General features: G+C 34.1%; 1 protein-coding gene across 2 annotated transcripts in view; it reads left to right on the forward strand.

The window, feature by feature from the left end:
* Positions 1-13,483, forward strand: part of stnB (stoned B) — a 35,265-nt gene extending 21,782 nt beyond the window's left edge. The window contains exons 7-9 of one of the 2 annotated variants that reach the window (XR_016193999.1): positions 2,798-3,013; positions 3,168-3,268; positions 9,542-9,622. Coding sequence is in view for 1 of the 2 variants with exons in the window: in XM_089242826.1 (XP_089098952.1) it covers positions 2,798-3,013; positions 9,542-9,677; positions 11,771-12,105 (687 nt within the window). In the remaining variant the exon portion in view is untranslated. Of the gene's footprint in view, positions 1-2,797; positions 3,014-3,167; positions 3,269-9,541; positions 9,678-11,770 lie in introns of those variants that run through there. The other variant, XM_089242826.1, reaches the window with a different exon arrangement.
* The last annotated feature ends 7,024 nt before the right edge of the window (positions 13,484-20,507 follow it).

Consider the following 20,507-nt stretch of genomic DNA (forward strand, 5'->3'; position numbering starts at 1 on the left):
TGTGCGCCATAAAGTTCAATTTACTATCAAAGTACACACCAAGGTATCGTATTATCTGAGACGGTCAAATTTGTATACCTTCAATGTAGATCTTAGGTTTCATCTTTTTCTTTGGGTACGGCCACGAGAAGCGGGTTTTTTCTACTTCCATTTGTAGTTTATTATTAGTCAGCAAATTGCTCAATTTTCCGAACACTGTCTGTGCTTCATCCGTTATTGGTATATGGTCTTCGCCGGATATAACATATACCAGATCGTCGGCAAATGCCTTTAGATATACCCGCAGGCCTCAGTTAATCTGTAAAAGCATGTTGAGGACAAGTGACCACATCAAGGGGCCGCTGCATGAGTCCTGTGGACACCCTTTCATCTGCTTTTTAATATCTATTCCTCCGTCTGTGGACATCATTATATATCTGTCTGAAAGCATATTCTCAATAACTCGCGTCAGGTTTCCAGGAAGTGGCAGTTGGCGAAGTTGATTGATAATTATTTCATGGCACAGCGAATCGAAGGCTCCACGAATATCTATCGTGACTATCGCCGTCTGATAGCCTTGTTGATGCATACCGACAATTACTTGCAACAGTGAATCTATAGCTTTCTCAGCTGACCCTCCAGCATGAAATCCAAATTGTAGAGGACTTAGCCAGTTCATGCACTCCAATTGATACGTAAGTCTTTGCATTATAACTTTCTCGTAGACCTTACCTAGAGTGTGTAGTAGGCCAATTGGACGATATGAGCGTAGCAATTGCGGGTCTTCATCTTTCTTAAGGAATAGCAGGAGCTTCCCCTTTTTAAAATGTTTAGGAAAGAGAGATAATTTCAGGAACCTGTTGAGAATTTCAGTAAACGATTCGGTATTGGCTTCGAATAATGTCTTCAGTATGGGAACACTAATATTATGGAAACCAGGTGCTCTTCTATTCTTCAATCTTGTGACAATACTCCTGATCTCTTCCACTGTAATTTGCTCATCATCTGGGATACCAGTTCTAATTGGTTTTACCAAGGATATTGTGTTCGTAGGATCTGGGTAAATCATATCGAGTTGCTACTCTGCCGCTTCCAAGATTGTGGAATTGTGACTCCCGCTTTGCATCATCAAAACTTGAGGCGGTATTCTCTTGCTTTTGAAAACAGAACAGTATGCAATCCCATAAGGGTTATTTTCAGCAGCACAAAAATTTGTCCAGCAGTCGTTCCTAGTTTTCTTAACCTTCTTTAGATATTCTGCTCTAGCCTTTTTGTAGATCGTATGGGCCTCACGATCTACAAAAAGGCTAGAGCAGAATATCTAAAGTAAAGACACAGACAAACTTGATTAATACTTATAGTGATTTTAAGTATTTTAAAATCAGTCTTATTTATTGAATATCACAGGAAGAACAAAAGTTAGTGTCAAGTTAAAAAATATATTAAACATGATTCTAAGTGAGATATAAAAAAAAATACAGTTGTAGAGGTTTCAAAACCTCTTCAAAAAATATTATAGATAGTGTCATGACTGTTTAGTGAGATACAATTCAGCGGCAACGTTTCAGCGTCGTGTTATTTACAACACATTGTGTTTCGTAAATAACAATTCCCTTCCCACTTTTTCCAGACTTAGGACTGGCTGAAGATGCAATGCTCTAATTTAATTTCTGTTAACTTATGTTAATGTTGCTATTTCTGCAGATCCATTATGAATTTCTAAATATTGGGATGATGGACTTCAATAGTGCTACTGAATGAATTACACCAGCCCTCAATATTATTATCGGTTTTTGCAATGCAGTCAACACTGGAATCCAACTGATTTCATAGCTCTATAGCAAATTTTGGATCTGTCCTATGATTTCCTCATGTTGGCCTCCCTATCCAGATGTTGTCAAAATAATTTGCATCATTTACATCTTCTTTCTTGTCTCTGTAGTACTCTTCAGAGATGATCCGTTATCTTCTATACATTTTTTATGACAAGAACATATTTGTGTCAGAGAATTCTAATCACACCTTATTTTCTGAATCATTTCAAAGCATTTTGAAAGTATGTATGCCAGTCCTAAGTCTGGAAAAGGGGGAAAGGAATTGTTATTTAAAAAATACAATTGTTGCTGAATTATCTACGCTGAACTGTCGTAGATTTTTTATAGAGGGATATATTGCAGTAAAAGATATCTCCATATTGAGGGGGAGTTTAACAGACTAAACAGGCTGGACAAATCGTAAAGAAATCTAGGCGGCAGAGCAATTTTTACCTGAAGAAAAAAGATCCAAAATAATGTTTCTATTGACTTTTTCAGAGCAGAGTGATTCTCTTTCACATGTTGGCAGCATGTGAAACAAATTTCAAACATTTTGTGCTGTTCCCAGCCTGCAATTTAGTAACTGAAAATTTTAAGTGCCAATACCAATTTTTTAGTCGCCATGGCAACTTGGCATTTGTCCACTCCTGGACTGAAGACAATTCCAGACAAGATTTGAAAAGAAATATTTTTGTGAAAGCATTTACCTGTATAGCAAGTATTGTTGTTTGTTGGGAAGTTGTATATCACATAAAAATAATTTTTTGCATGGAGGATTATTTCTAAATTTTTTTTAAACTTTCATTCAGTCACCTCAAAAAAATTGCCAAAAAAACTTTTTTTCCTTTTTAACTCTTCTACTAACCAGTTTTATTATTTTTCAAAAAAATTACAATCATAGTTATGTCAAAAAAATTTCATGTCATTTTCAATCTGTTATTAATAAATTGAATAAATTGAAAATTGTTATAGACTTGAACGACATCACGTCTTTTGTATTATAGGTCAGAGTTTTCATGACTGTTACTAATACACGAGTTGAAATCAGGTCAGATATTTTAGTCCCTGGTTATAGCAGTAGAAAACAAGGTCAAGTGCCATGTGAAAACATCCAGATCCGCTTTCCTATTCCTGAATGTTGGATCTATCTCTTCAGAACTGAGAAGCATTTCCGATATGGCTCAAAAAAATCAACGGCTAGGCGGCCTGGGAAAATCAAAGTGAGTTAATTTAAGCAAACTTTATATTTCATTTTCTTTATTGTCAGATGATAATCACACGCAACAGGCATTTCTCACCATTAAATTTCCAGCTCTACAAATTGTCTTCATTTATTCTGTGTTAAAAATTTGACCTTGTTTTTGTTTATTTAAGAGAAAACTAGGACATCATATCTGTACTGGATGTCAAAGGTAAAGGGCACCATGTCACAAAAGGGAAATTTTACAGGAGGAGCTGTTTAAAGATTTTTTTTAGTATGGCTTTCTATGGATTGATTTAATTGATTGATATTGATTTTGATAATTTTATATATATACATATATATCCAGTGCTATACATTCAGTTTTATCTGTTCAATATTTTGTTTTCCATACTAATTTTTACTAGCATTTACCAGACTAGGTCATTTTTTTACTTGACCCCTTGGGAAATGTTTTTTCTATATTTTTTTCATATTTTTCTGTATTTGTATGATGATAGCAATAAGTTTGATGTGGAGCTTGCTTGTTTTATAAAGCGAACATCTCTGTTATTTATTGAAGTAGGATTCAAAGTGTCCTATACCAATATATAGTATAATGAAAGTACTGCAAATTAATAATGTTATCAAAATATGGATGAAAATGGACATGATGCCCTTTACCTCCGGTATGCAGGTATAAACTCGCAAATACACACTTTATAAAAAGACTTGAGTAGCCTAATTTCACAACATGCCAATAATTTACACTCCCATCTGAGTCAAAAGTTGTATATTCAAAATTAGATTGATATTTATAACATTCAATTATCTACTTACTCTCTATTGCCAAAAAAAAGTCTTAGTATATTCACGAATCAAGTCAATACCTACAGAGAAATATAGACTTGGTTGAGGGGGTTCAGACAATAGCCCCACATGCTCTTGTTGGTACTTTGGGCTTGAGCTATGAAGAGAGCCTTGATTTTCTGGATATGTTCCCATTGGAAGAATGCAGATTTTGGGAGAGGGATATGGTTGAAGTTTTTAAAATTTTGAATAGAATGGATGGGATGGACCATATTGAGTTATCATATACTGCCAATTGAGTGTTTCGACAAGGGAGGAGACACCATTATAGATAAGTAAGGGACAACTCCAGGTTGTGATATCATGGAATTTTTCGCTTATAGGGTTCTCAATAAATAGAACAGCTCACCTTCTGAGATCATGTATTCTAATTAAATTGACAGGTTTAAAAAGTAATACAATAAACATATTGGGATAAATCGAGAAGTTATCTATACTTGGATAAGACAACCATAATTTTTTTTATGGGCATTGTCCTTTTATCAGAATTATTGGCATTTATTAGTTTCATTTTAGTGTATATTAGGTTTTTCGTGATAGTTGTTTTGATTTCCTGTTGCTGTATTTTTATTACATGTGACATCCATATTTTTTATGGGATCTTATTTGTCTGTTGTGATATTTTTATTTATATATTCTATTTTATTTGTGTGCAAGCCTCAAGAAAAAGTGTGATCTGGAGTTTTTGTTGTTCCGGATTGGGGTCAGCATTAAAATGAAGTGGAATGAGTATTTCATCACACTTAACACTTTCGGGTCTGAGCTATTTCGACTATGTTTGTCCATGTGGACTGAGAATTTTTGGCACTTTTCATGATTTTTTTAAAAATACTTAGAATATATATATCTTAACAATTTTTTTTCATAATATACAATTATTTAAAGGTACTGATAATTAGTATTTAATGAGAAATAATTAAAAGTATGTTTTAGAGTTATAAAAAGTTCTGCATAAGAAAACATCATTTTTTAACATAAAATTTCTAACAATTCTGAATAAGAACTTGCCCAAATGTTGCACAAATATTTAAAAATAATTTTTATTGAAAAAATCTCATCTTGTAAAATTTGTTTTAGTATGGTACATTTCAAAACACATTTGCACACAGGAGCAACACCACAAGGTTCGTAATAAGTTCAAGTTTCTTTCCTCAATCTTTTCCAGTTTCTGCCTTTGATTTGTTCCGTTGCTCCTTTTCATCATCTAAAATGAATAATAATTTTGTAAAATATACATCCTCAAACATTTGAAAAAAATAAGTATTATGCACAAAATTGTTCAAAAGCAAGAAATCAAATATATTTACTGGTGCTATCGTCATCTGAGAACTGTGATTTTGAATATCTTATACAAGCGGGCTGGTATTCTGGACAGCTCTCTGACAGATATACATGTATTAGCACACGATTCTTTAAGTTCAGCCAAATCATCGACATCTAATAAGTCTAAAAATTGTTTATGAGACATCGCGAAACACAACAAACATCACTGCCTTACCTAGGAAGATAAATGTGTTTCAACTATACTTACTTCTACATCGTTTCATAAAGGTACATCTGTTGGCTGCTGTCATCTACATTTTTTTGGAACTAGAAGGTTTATAGATTATGCTTAAATACGATGGGAACATATATATGCAGCCATTTTATAGCTACGAGAGATAAAAGTTAAGCCAGAGTCTGACTCGGGCTTGAACAAAAACGGCATCCAGAGTCAGGCTCAGGCTTAGACCTGAAAGTGTAAACTCATTTGCACCCTCTCCTGAATTTGCTAACTTTCCTATATCACGTAGCAGGACAAAGCGGTAGGTTTTTATTTACTATGCATGTGGATTACTCCATTCTCTATGATAAGGTACAATCATAATTCCAGACTTTCACTCCAGAATTCCGACTCCAATTCCAGATATAAATGGTTAATGACCATGTTTGCCCATCAATTGACATTTTCTTCTGTGAAGGTGATAACTTGTTTCAGAATAATGATGGCTAAATTGATTGTCAAACTGGCAGAATTGGTTGAAAGAGCTCTTGTACATTAGGACACTTGAATCATGAACTAAGTCCAGATCTAAGTCCAATCGAGAGCCTATGGAACTTGTTAGAGAGGAACCTGAGGAGTCATTTCACTCTTTTTCCATCTACTACAAACTTGTTGGAGAAACATTGATGCTAATGTAGTTAAAAAATAAATATTGAGATATCACATGACTCCGCAAAATTTATATTATGATGAATGGATGCTCTATTTGTTGGAGGCAAGCAAAGGATTTAAGGTGTGCAACTTTTTTGTTCTGACTAGGTGCATTTTCCAAAATCTTAACCTTTACAGCTGCAATCCAGAAATGTCTCGGGTTCTTAAAACTCTCTCAAAATAGTAACCTTGATCCCCTCTCCTTATTAATCAACTGCCAGTGGGTAGAGTCAGCTTCTGTTCAAAGCAGAAGGGGAGAGAGAAAGAATATCTTTCCTTTCCCTTCGAGGTAGTATACGATTGTGATTATGCGTACAACATAAATTACAGAAAATGATGGTCCCTCTTCCTCTTTTTATTATTATTACTAGCTATAATAACCGGCGCTGCTCTGGTTTTCTAAAATTACTGGTCATTTGATCATTTTTGGCGCACCCTAGTCATTTTCTGCACACTAGGGTTAGTTTGACCGTGACCTACAATTTATTGCTGATTCCGAACATGGCAGCCTTTTTTTTACTCACCGAGATGTTGGTGCGTTAACACATCGCTGTGGGACTCCCTGCTGTAGCAATTTTTACTCAATTACTGGGAGGATTGAAAAAAGTGACAAACCATTATAAAGGAATAAACCACTATACATAATACCGGCAGCAATAAAGAAGTGACAAATCATTGTAAAAGCACATGTATGTCTGAAACGCATTGTTGGGGAATCACGGTAACCAAAGTAAACATTCTGACAGTGATTTTTGGGGCTCAGAAGCCATTCCTGCCCAACAGTTTTTTTTGCCCATTTCGAGCATTTACCCAGCTCTGACAAACTTTTAAAGTAGCCTATCGTTCAAGTCAGGCCCCATTTTGTATATATGCAAAATTTGGCGACGATATATCTAAAATTGTGGATTTGTATAGAAACATACACATACTGGCAGAAAATCAATTATATATATACTAGCTATAATACCCGGCGTTGCCCGAGTTTTCTTCAATGAGGCTTTTTTGGATCACGTGATATCTCCCTCTTTCTTTGAGGGACATGCAAACCGTGTCCAAGTTCACCAATATGGCGACTTCCTATACGACTCATGAAATAAATAAATCTAGATTTAACGAAACGTAAAAATAAATAAATATATTTTTTTCTTTTTTTAAAGGGTGCTAGGTATTTCGATTCGCCCCCTTTAAACTTCAGGTAATCTATCTCTGCCTGTTTCTGCTTCAAAAAATGCTTAATTAAAGCTGTGGAGTTTTTTCGATATACTTTTTACGGGCCCATAATTAATTTTAAAATATCCTAACCCACATGAATTTATGTAGTTGAATATCAAGACAATACAGAGACATTAATTTTCATGCTTGAGAGGATATAAATAAAAAGTTGAAATCAATGTTATTGCATGGATATCCCATCTAGGTGTAAGTCCGGCTAATTGCTTCATATTTAATTTTCTGGGCTTCGTATATCTCTAAGCGAACTCAATATTTCAAAAATCATGTATTTAATACAATTTTTAAAATTATTGATGTGACAGAAAAAACCACACTAAATTTCCTCATTTCTACATTAAAATCGACAATTTTAACACTGATTTCTATGGGGGATCATCCTTTGCCTTACCCTCAAAGTGATGGCGATGATGGTGTCTATTCAAAAAGCTCTCGTTACTGGGAAGATTGAATAAAGTGACAAACCATTATAAAGACATAAACTATTATACATATACATACAGCATTGAAGAAATGACAAACCATTGTAAAGGCATATACACGTCTTAAACGCATTGCTAGGGAACCACGGTAACCAAAGTAAACATTCGGAAAGTGATTGTTGAGGCCCAAAAACCATTGTTGCCCTATGATTTTTTGCCCATTTGGGACATTTGCCCTGCTCTAACAAAATTTTAAAGTAGCCTATCTTTCAAGTCGAGTCCCATTTGGTATATATGCAAAATTTGGCGACGTTCGATCTAAAATTGTAGATTTGTATAGAGAACGTACACACACACAGAAAATCAATTATATATACATAGATTTTGGGTTTGGGGGGGGGGAGCATTTATCAGCTCACATGATCGAAAAAAAGATATTCTTCTTAAAAATTGGTGGCAATTTTCATAAGGACTTCCACACTGTGGTGGTTGTAATGCTGATCATGAAAATTTTGAAAAACCGCTCAAAGGACTAAAGATGTTTGTGGTAAAGAATTTGTGTGTGTGTGTGTAAAGCAAATCCAATGATACCCTCTCCCCCCCCCCCCATAAAAATGGAAATGAAGTTTAGATTTTTCTCTTTAAATTAGCCAATTCTAAAATATACTTGTTATAAACTTAACAACATTTGAAAGTTCAGGTTCATTGTCACATGAAGATTTTGATGAAAATTGACAGCAACAACAGATAATTTTAGTGAGAGATGTATCAATAATTTCATATACAATTAAATAAAATTTGTTACAACAAATTCAAAGTAAAATACTTTTATTTTCATAGCTGCAATGTGCTGTAAAAAAAAAACAATCAGTGTGCATAACTGAAAAAAATATATTTATAATATTTACACTGTCTTGAAAGTTTATAGATTCTGGTTTTTCTGTATAACCTTTGTAGCGCCGTGGCAATGAAATGAAATTTTTTCACAGAAAATGGAAAACATTTTTTCAATAATATAAAGAGCATTTTTCATAAAATAATAGAAATTGTATTCGTAATCATTAATTTGTTCACATAATTTTTTTTATAATTTATTGGGAAAAAATGTAGAATAATAATAAAAACAAAAAAATGCACATTATTCTATTCAAGGGATCCCTTTATCCACCCAGAGTATAAAACATATAAATTTCTTCCATGATGGAAAACACTTTCATTATAAATATTAAAGTACTAAAACAAAATATACAAATAAAGACAAATATTATAAAGACCTAGGTGTGACAACATTGTACTGGGGACTGAGAAGTATTTCATTATTATAATAAAAGATTAATATATTTAACTATTACTTTTTTAAAACTCTTAATTCATTTTCATGTTTTATTTAATTTGGCAGTTTATTAAAATATAATGGAGCCAAATATAAGAATTCTTTTTGGTTGAATGTTTTTTTAGATTGTAAATATTTTATTAAAAATCTCGGTGGTGATGCATATTTGTTGGGCATTGTCTAATTTCAAACCAAGTAGGAATTTTGTGAATAAACATTAGACTTTGAAACATCTGTATAGTTATCCCAATATTAAATCTATAGGCAGATGATGTAGAGTTACAAAAAAATAATAATATTTATAGTTTTCTTCAGAGCACTTGAAAAGTGTATTTTTCAGGCACTTTTTCAGTAAGAAATAGCTGATACACCAATTTTCTTTTAGTGATAAGCTTACTAATAACAGCATTTTTCTATCATTTGTTTGTTTCAAACAAAAAACATATAGTTCAAAAGAATGTCACATAGGAATGAATAAGCCTATCTGTTTTGATTTGAATTATATTTTCCTTTGAATAGGGTTTGGAAAGAATAATTGGTGCTGCTCAAAATCTTGACCCAAGTTTGATTGAAGTGTCTGCAGGACAGGCCAAATATGAGCATGTCTTCCATGCCGTGGTGTGGCGAATTCCTCGTCTTCCCAAAGAAGGCCAGGGTAAGTTATTTTCCTCTTCAATAGATGTGCAGTACATATATTTTTGTCGTGGGCTTTCACTAGTTCCATTTATTTCCTGTAAAATCAACATTGTATCATGTCAGTAGTCTACACTAGTGTTTCTCAAAGTGGGTTATATTGCCTCGGGGGGTGGTGGTACTAATATGAACAGGGTGGGAGGGTAGTAGAAGTTATAGGTAAAATTTTGGAGTTTATATACGAAAAAAAGTTCTTATTTTCAAAAATTCTGAAAAATGTGTGGGTGAAGGAATAAACAAGTTTGAAAGACAATTCTACACTATTGTATTGTATTTGCTCCTCAAAATCTACTTTTAAACTTTTTTTTTATTATTAAGGAGTCAAGTCAGGACTCTGTTTGTGGGATTTCTTTGTATTTTTGAAAAATGTAATGTGTAATTATTCTCAAGATTATAAATATATTGCTTCCTCCCTTTATGCATTTGCAGGAATGCACAATGTTCTTGGGGGGGGGGGGGGAGTGGAAATATGGACATTTGAGTGTTTACTTTCTACCCGTTACTCTATGGAAGTTATTTTCCTAAAATGTTTTATAACTTGTTCAATAGGGATACACAATTACATTTCAGGAAAAACTTAGCAAAATTAGGTATCCAACCATCTGATAAAAAAAGGAAAATTTTGCACATTCATGCTTCTGGCATGTGAAGAACAATATCATTAGACGTGCTTGACTATATTGTAAAACAAATCTCTATAATGAACACCACTCCAGTTTTTTTATTATAACATTAAAAACGTTTCATTTATTCTGTCAACAAGACAATAAAAAAGCAGCTGTGTTTCTCTTCTCTCACATGTGTACTGTATGCCATCCTAAGTTTCTCCTCTTTTTCTGTTTCTGTCCCAAGAACCAAAATTATGCTTGTATGCATGAGTCCTGGAAATGGTGTCACATTTTTCAAATCCTTTCTTTTAGGTCAGTTTTTGATCTTTAATGACAGTGTTTATTTAGGATGCTGTTTGATATTTTTTTATCTCAAAGTGTGTGTGTATATTTTTACATTTTAAGCTCATTTTTAACATTTTCTGAGTTTCTCGCTGTGCTGCAAATCAGTTCATAGGGTGCATGAAAAATTGCTGACAATGCTGAAAGAGAAAGATTTAGATTCATCCACAGTCATTAAAAGTGTTCTTAAAACTGCTTTACTTAAAAATAAAATAGAATTATATATCCAATGGCATTTGTTGTCACTTATAATCTAAGTTTATTCTTGCCCTTGTGAACTCCTTTTTCCGTTGTATCTGCAACATTTATTTTCTATTACATTTACTGTGGAAATATGTATACGATATAACCTTGATAACTCAACACCCTCGAAGTATGGACAAATATGTCTACTTAAGTGGATGTCAAGTTAGCAAGGTTTCATTTGACTTCTCCCTCACAATTTTTGAGTATCATTTATTCATGCATGCACATTTATTTACATTTGAACATATTGTGAACAATGTCGTGAAAATGTATTGACTGGGCCAACGCCAGAGCAACTTTGAAAAATTAGTTGTGATAACATTTTACAAATCATAGTCAACATAAAAGCTGGGGGAGTCAGACATCTTATGTTGAGTTAGAGAGATTTCTCCCTCTCTATTGAATTTATGTTGCATCGTATGCCGTACGGCTGCATGTATTGTGACAACCCATAGGAATAATAAATGTTGAGTTATCAAGGTTCTCTCTGTTGCAGTGTTTAAGCTATGGTCGCATTTTTTGCAAAATGCCAAAGAAATCTTAGAAGGCGAAAGAAGTAGTAGCCACTTTTGCAAAAATTCATACAGGAGGTGCAAAACTAGTAGACATTAAACCATCAATCATTAGCATTGTGGCATTTTGCTAAAGCTTTTCTCCCCGTTTTTGCTTTTTTGATAAAGGAATTTTTTATCTAGCTTAAATCCTGCTTTGTTGTATATATTTTTAACTGATCTGTGGATATTAAAAGCTAGCTTCAAGTAAAAATCTTTAGTTTATGAGTGAAATAATTGACTTTTGTAGTGAATAAGTGAAATAAGTTTAATAATTAAAACCTCTTCTTCTATTTTGCCCGCTTCAGGTGCATACACACAGCAACTATTCCTGCTTCGAACAGAATTGACCTCATTTGATCAGATCCCAGAAACATTCGAGCAATACGTTGATGTCGAATTCACCATGCCTGCAACATATGTTTCACATACTACAGTAAGATCTGTATCAGTTAGCAATTCCACGCCTCCTGAGAAATATGTGCGTTACATTTCTAAGCATGAATACAAAGTCGAAATAGACTTCAAATCGCCAGATGATATTGAGGGTTTGATGTCATCTGCCCCAAGTATACCAACCACCACAACAGCTGTCCAAGAGAGCACAGAAGAAGAAAAAGAGGAGGAAGAAGACAGCGACTAATGCGGAGGAGATCAACTGATGCAAAAGACAGAACAATGAAAAGAGCTTTGATTTTTGTTTCCTTTTTTCAGAACTCTGAAAATCATGTCACGTGTGGTATGGAGATTGGCCTTGATGTTCTGAATGTTTTGTTATATGTGAATGGATCTCGTGTGCAGTTATGGCACATGTGTGTGCACAAATATATCATGGCACAGTTCTCTAGCGAGCAGTATATAAATGGGGGGAAATTGAGAGCTAACTGATGTAGGTTGGTGGCGATTAGCAAACACTGAGGGCTATTCGTCTTTGTTGAGTGTGCATTGAAATTCTTTATCAGTGTGTTCTTTGAATTGATCATTATGAGCTAAATGTATAGCTATGTAGTTGCATATTGTCATTCTATGTGTGAAATTGCAGGAAAAAAAATGTATTGAAACAAATTGAAATAATTGTTACGTAGAAAAGATCTCCTAGTTTAGTGTTGCTTAGAAATCAAAGTGACCTGAGAAAAAAAAGTGTTATATACAACAACAGAGAATATATATCTATCTATATTATCTTTTTTCTTCAGCGTGTTGCAATATGATTCAGAGCAATGGAAACAAGTATATATATTTTTCTTTTCCGTAATTTTATATGATGTATTATTTGCATGTTATTTTTTGTATGAATTTCATTTATATTTTTATTTTGAACAACTTGGTTGGGGACAACCCAATACAATCAAAATCATTATATCCTTCTAAAAACAGTAATGAGGAAATGATATGGAGCAGTAGTTCTTGACCGGGGGTGCAGCAAAGCATTTTTATGGTGTGAGATGAAAAAAAATCAATTGACTTTTTGGATTTTTTGAGAAACATAAATTGTACTGGCATTTTGACACCATATTTTTCAGCTTTCACTTAAAGAAATGTGTCAAGTAAAATGTACGTTGCAATAGTTGCTTTTTCGTCCAAAATATTGAGATTTTTTAGTAATCGTTCCTTGTGTTATTAGCATGCTATACTTGAATTTAATACTGTCATGAGCATGACATAAGAAACGTCAAGAAATTTATCAAGTTCTAAAAAAATTGTATATAGCATTGTTTTGGAATCAGTAAGTGAAGAACAATGTATTTTTGATTTTTTTCTCTCAAATTTTGAAAAAGTTGGAAGATAATGAAATTTGAAAAAGGATGATAATTTTTAGTTTCATTTTTGAATTAATTTTCAAAAAAAAAAAAAAAGAAAAGCCACAACTACTTATTTACCATAAACCAAACAGAGAATTAAATATATAAATTATACATAAAAAATAATTTGTAAAAATTTATTAATTGATAATGTAATTGATTACAAAAAAAGCAACTAAATTTCACAGTAAACAGAAAACTTTCTGAAAAGGTGTGGGGGTGGGGGGAAGGGTAAATCTTATTGTATCAAGGGTGTGGAAAGGAAACAATAAGATCAAGATAAATAAGAACCTTTAATGTAGTGGGATGTTTCCCCAATCTAGGTGATATTGCTCCTGGTGGGGAGGAATAGAAGCTTCAGTTATATGACAAGATCCTAGGGGTTGGCGTAAGAGAAGATGGAAGAGCTATGTGTGTGTGTGGAGGAAATTTTTTTTAAATATTTGAGAATTTTTGATATAGAATTTCCCATGTGAATTTACAGTTTGCAATTACTGTTTCATAAATGTGCATTATTTCTGCATTTCATGTCACTTAAAAATCAAATTGATTTATGATATTTTTAGATGTTGAAGTTTCATGAGAGGATTTTGTGGCTTAAAAACTCCAGTGAAAGCATTAAGTATAACATATCTACCCTTTCCTTTTCTTTTATAACAAAAAATATGGTTGAATTAGGGAAATTTTTGGGAACACACATGCAAGTAATGCATATTTTCCCTTGAAAAAGGTATTTCCCCCCATCCCCCCCAGACAAAATGCCTTTTTGTATGACAAAGCTCTACCTTGATTTGAGATTGTAAAATGAGATTCATATTTTAAGGCCATCTTTTTGAAGAATTTTTATCGAGAACAAGTTTGAATTGTATCAAATTGCAAAAACGAGAAAGGAAAAGTGTACATTCCTTGTTTTTGTTTTTAATCTGGCACCACTTGCCTTTCACATAGGTTTTGGTAAGCTGTGGCTGATCATGTACGAAACATTCATTTCATGTGTGTACGATTGTAGTATCCTTGTAGTATGAAAATTGAAACACCAAATTCAAAATTTCAATGAGATGAAAATTTGATTATTTTTATTGAGACATTAATGAACAAAATGTAAGGTTAGTTTGCTCATATGTATGTAAATGAAATACTTTTCTGACATATATAAGGGGGGGGGGGAAATTGTGGCAGGTGTGTGATTTTGGGAAAAACAATAGCTTGAATTTCTTTTTATTATAGAAACTTGAGCTCTTTGTTTACATTTTCCAGTCAAAATCAGTTGCATGTCTATGAGTTGGAAATTGAAACTGAGTATTTGCATAATTTATCGTGTCATATTCATATTTATTTATACTATAATAGGAAACAAATCAGTTTCTGTTTCATTAGCGTCTTTTAAATTATTATTATGTATATGGAAATACAAATGCTCTTATTCAAAGTGATGTAAATATTTTATTAAATGACATGACATTTTATTAAATGTTTGGAAAATTTCAAACACAAATATACAACTGAACACAATGATTATTACTTGTGTAATGATTTTACAGGATAGCGTGATTTGTTGTATCACATCTTTTGTGTTCAAAAACTGAATACCTTATTTCTTTGCCTATCAACTGCATGGGCTGATGTTGAAGAAAAATTATCAACACAGAAAACGATTGTTCAATGTATGAGTACTATAGAATTGAAGATTATGTTTTTTAAAACAAAAATTATCATAGACAGTGCATCAGAGTAAAGCTTTCAGCCCCCAAAACTGTTTTTAATTCTTTAAGCAGCACAGCAGAAATCTCTAACACCCCTTCAAAATGTCATATCTATTTAAATAAAGTTGGCTTTCTTCGGATTCTCATCAGATGCAAACTAAAGGGTCTGGGGGTAGAGTGTCCGATTGAGGAATCAACTTTACAGAATATCTTGGCTTGTCAATGTTGAAATAAGAGGCTTAAGGAGGCGTGGTATGTTGTCAATGCTGCTCGAAGGGTTTACAATATGAATGATGTACCGATGGTAATGATAAATGATGATGATAAATGATGGCCAAGAAATACAGTAATATTGATTCACCCATTGACTATATGCTGTCAGTTGTCATGAAAAATAAGGGCACGTGTAATATAGGCTATCTACATTAGATTAGGGCTGTTTGGGGACGTATTTACTTTAGGGTTAAGTAGGCCCAGGAAGGATGAGAAGTTGTGAAGGAGCAATAAATTACAGTAATGGTGTGGTCAAAGACATTGCATTAGAATGCAAAGTGGCAAATTTTTTATAGCCTGCTGATTTTGAAAATTTTATGATAGCATATTTGGTTTGTGATCCCAAAATTTTATCATACAGAAACAGTTTTTTTCATGGCATACTACAGTGGTTGAATTTAGGAAAGTTATTTTTGTGTATGTCACAGCATGTAATTGACTAAAAAAATTTGTCCTCTGTCATCCACAAGGAAAACAAAAGAAAACTGTCAGGGATACCTTTCCTGTAACAGTGAACACAAAAATCGTATATCTATTATTGCAGCCTTAAAAAAACCATAGCTGTGCACCCAGGCTGTATCTTTGGCAGACTTTTTATAGTAAATTTATACTTTAAAGGAAAAAAAAAATCATCATTTGGCTCCATAACTCCATCATTTGGCAAATTTTTGCTCCTCAGGTAGCAGCCATGCCAGGCCCCATTCCCTTTATGGGGAAGGCCCATGATATACACCCTATACATCAGTGGTACTCAACTCCTAAGAGTGTGATAGAACAAAGTGTGTGCTGAAAATACTTTATAATAAAGAACAGCCCTAATCTAATGTAGATAGCCTATATTATTCTTATTTTTCTTGACTATTTGAGAGGCAACAAGAATGTTACTTTGAGTGTTGTCTAGTAAAAAAGGTTAGGTACCACATAATACACGTTCATTCAATGTTCAGAATTTAGTCATGAGTCATGGGCTATACTGAGCTGAAACAAGTGTCATACATAGCTTCATGTTCCATTCCATTATTTTTCTTCAGATGTTCGGTAAATGTTTATTCTTTTATACATTCCAAATGAGTATAAAAATTTTACAAGAGTATATTGATTTAAAAAGTATTTTTTTCATGACAGAGAGGGAGCTTTTACTTACTTATGTAATGTGCCGTAGGTTTTGCTGAAATGTCCTATTGAAGTTGTTGATTTGTAGTCTGTGAAATAATTTCAACATTTGTTTTATTGCCAAAAAAAGTTTCTGAATCAAAAGTATATTTTTAGAATATATCGAGAATTGAAAAATCCTCCAAGTTCTATTGTCTTATTTTCAACTGTGTACTTTGATTCTACTAATGCACCAACTATATATAGGTAGATCCTATAATTCCCCTTGTCACAATTTACTGGCGAACCATTGGTTCTAGAGGCATACTTTCATTTAGAAAAATATCCAAATGGCGTATAGAACTCGGATATGTGCTATTCATGTTGAGAGGGGATTGTAAGTTATTAAAATATAAAAATTAACTTTTTGCACCAACACCCTATCTTCAAAAATCCAATCAGAAAGTTGTTGCCCTGTCTCTCCCCCGAGGGGAAGAAAACGTGTTTCTAAGTGCAATATTCGCGAGATATTTGAATTCAAAAATCAGAGAATAGTTTGGAAAGAACATCACAAAGGAAAAGAATATGAGGAAGAGAAGTGGTGTTCGTGTTAGTTCGTTCTGTTCTTACCTGCGTTTTCTCCAATTTTTGAATTCAAATATCTCAGTGAATATTGCACTTAGAAACATGGAATTTTTTTTTTTTTTTTTGATGACTTCAGGAGGATACAGGGTAACAACTTTCTCTTAGGTTTGTGAGGACAGGGTGACGAAATAAAAAGTTAATACTCTTACTTTAATAGCTATATATTATATATACAACTTCTTGTAACATGAATGTGGTATCGGAGTCATATATGTTATTTGGATATTTTTTCGAATTGGAAGTACGCGCCTCTAGGATCAATGGTTTGCCAGAAAAATGCGGCAAGGGAAATTAAGCAACCACCCTGTATAATTTGATAGTGGAATATCAAACCATCCTTAAATGAAGTGTCTTTATATTAAAATTTTTGTTAGTGAACATGGTTATTCTTTTTCAGTTTTTTTTTTTGGTTGTATGTTTACAGTTTCATATTTTCAATTCTGTTGGTACTTTGTTGAATTTGAGTTTTCAAATTTTAAAAGAAAATTATGCGATGTGTTGATACCTGTGTAAATTGTAACAACTATAACTGTTTTTCTTTTTTTTTGTCGGAAATAAATAGTGAAAATTTTTTGTTTTTCCTCATTTGCCTACATTGCATTAGTATTGAATATAATTATTGACAATTCATTAATATAGTTCAAAACCCTATTTCAATTGCTATGTTAATCATTTGAGTATGTAGACATTTTCAGGTTTCAAACTGTATATAAAAAATTATCAAATATTTGGTGCCTAGAATTGAAGTTCAGGTGTTGTGTGAGTTTTCTGCCCCTTTAACTACCTGTTAGTAAGCTATGAAAATGAAACACACTACAGTATATGGAAAATAAAAAGGGCTCACACACATACTGTATACAGGGTGCATGGCTAACAGCTAGCACCACATTTTACTGGTTAATCTTTGATTCCAGAAAAGCATAGTTCCAACTAGAAAAAGTATCCAGATAAAGTGTAGACCTCAGATGTCATTCATATCACTAGGGGTTGTATAGTTATTAAAATATAAAAATTAACTTTTTATGTGGACACCCTGTGCTCAAAACCCAACTTAGAAAGTTGGTGCCTTGTCTCTCCCGAGGCCAGCTAACGAAATTCTACATCTGTAAGCACCATATTCGCTGAGATATTTGAATTTAAAAACAAAAATATTGAAGGAAGCATAAATGAGGGTGCAAAACATTTTCCTGTAGTATATGCCGTTTTTTCCCAATTTCCTTGAATTCGAATATTTCACTTAGGCCAATACTACACTATAAAAGTTTTGTAAAAGTTATTTTGTATAAAACTTGAAAAATGCATCGGTTGCATTCGAGCAAATGTAACCAATTAACTTCTTGGTTGCATTTTTCAAGTTTTAAAAAAACTTTTCTAAAACTTTCAGTGTAATTCTGCCCTTAAACACATGGAATTTCTTTCTGCCTTAAGGGTCGTTCAAGTATTACGTCGTCAGCATCGATGGGGGGGGAGGGGGTTTCCAATTTGCTCTCTTTTGAGGGGGGGGGGGAGTTTGAAGGATGTTTACGTCATCAACCACCCTTTATGAAAAATAGGAAATATTCTTAATGTGTGGCATCTTATTTGGTGCACCAAAAACAAGGAAAAACTTTCGCTAGTTTATGGGCACCTGAACTAACATTCTCCCATTTGATAAGTCTCCTACAGAACCACTTTAGTGATCTCTAAATGCTTCGCGGATCAAAGTGATCTGGAAATGTGTCCGGGTCGCTTAAGTGCTCTGGAATTGTGTCACGGTCACTTAAGCGATCTGTAAATGTGCCGCTTAGTGCACTTTTACAAAGTTAGGTTTGAGGTGGCAGGCCACATCAGATAACCTCGAAAGCCACATTTGGTCCGCAGACCATGGGTTTAGCAGAACAGAGATGGCGAAATTTTGCTGACGTGGGGGTCAAAAAGGGCCAAATATTTTCTGACGTAATACTTGAATGGCCCGTAGAAAAGACAGGGTAATTAAGGTTTGTTTAACTTTCTAATTGGGTTTTTGAGCACAGAATAACCGTATAAAAAATTACTTTTTTTATTTTAATAGCCATGCACCCTCTGGCAACATGAATGACGTATCTGAGGTCCACACGTTAATTTGATGCTTTTACTAATTGGAAGTATGCCTTAGGATCAACGTTCACCAGTAAATTGCAGTGCCATCTGTTATCTATGCACCCGGCATAATGGGGTAATGTGCTAGCGCAGCAGTTCTCAACCTTTTTTGACTCGCGAAGCCCTTTTTAGTTAACAAATTCTATGGCGTAGCCCCGTACGCCCATTTTTAATTATTCATTAAAGTTAATGATTTATTTTTATTATTTAAAAATATTTATAATTATTTTTTGTTAGGTTTTATTATTTTTTTCTATAATGCCGGTTGAGAACCGCTGTGCCAGCCTGTTATGGCGAGTCGAATTCTCCTCCTTTTGTTTTCCAGTTACTGACTCTAGACATGGTGTCAAACTCGGTTATAACGACACATTCCCAAATATAAGAATATATCCAAGCCCCGATTGATTCTTATCAGTAAAGCTAACAAAAAACAAACGTCACAAGTAAAGTAATATAATTTTTCAGTGCGGGCAGCAACGTTGCTGTGGTCGTGTGGGTATCACAAGGACCCGAGTCCGATTCACGTACGTCGCTCAGTAGTGGTTGGCTAAAGTTGGTTTTCTTTGGTTCCCAACTTCAAGGCGTGAATGCGAGCCGATCTCCCCGTTCAATCTCGCAACAGACTTGCGATTAGCGCCACAACAACATGCTTGGTCAACCGGCGCAAATTCTAATTTTGGTGCCCCCCCCCCCTCCTTGTAATGTTGAAAGCGAGGTTAAATTGGTCAAATTCGCACCCGCCCGAACCTTCTACCCCCTAGTTGCGGCCCTGTCTACGATGGCACAATTCAAAATAAATACAGATGGCAGTACTTAAAATTCACATACCCCATTAAATACTCACTCACACTGCTAGATATGCACACACTTCCGGCACAACTCACTCGGTAGTAAATGTTTCATGACCATGGGCAGAGATACACCCCTCCCCCCAGCTTTGAATGTGGAGTCGATTGATCTAATGTATATGTGTATATATGAATTGACATCAACATCATTGTGCCCCCCCCCCCCAGCAATAACAACCATGCTCCTCCCCCAGACTTTTCCAAGTCATCTCCTCCTATGTTCATGCCAATAGACCGGAGTTTGTCTCGTTTTGTGAAAAAAGCATCTGCAGGCGGAAGACAAAAAAAAAAAAAAAAAAAGCGTAACCTCGGTTATAACTGCAAAAGTTTCTAGACCCTATTCTCTGCAGACCCTCAACACGATACTTATGTAACATGAAACTCATCCACTTTTACTTCAATGGCAGACAGATGGTATTGGAACAAGGGCGTAGCGGGGGAGGGGACTTGGAGGGTCTGGGCCCCCCCCGAAATGTGAGAAAATGACGGGAAAAAGATGGTCAAATCTATTGTTCTACCACTTTGGTCCCCTCCCCGAACGAAATTTCTGGTTAAGCCCCTGTA

This window comes from Pholcus phalangioides, unplaced genomic scaffold (genome assembly GCF_987345545.1).
Source record: "Pholcus phalangioides strain wild (caught in Gottingen) unplaced genomic scaffold, Ppha-v1.0 ptg000015l_1, whole genome shotgun sequence".
Lineage (NCBI taxonomy): Eukaryota > Metazoa > Arthropoda > Arachnida > Araneae > Pholcidae > Pholcus > Pholcus phalangioides.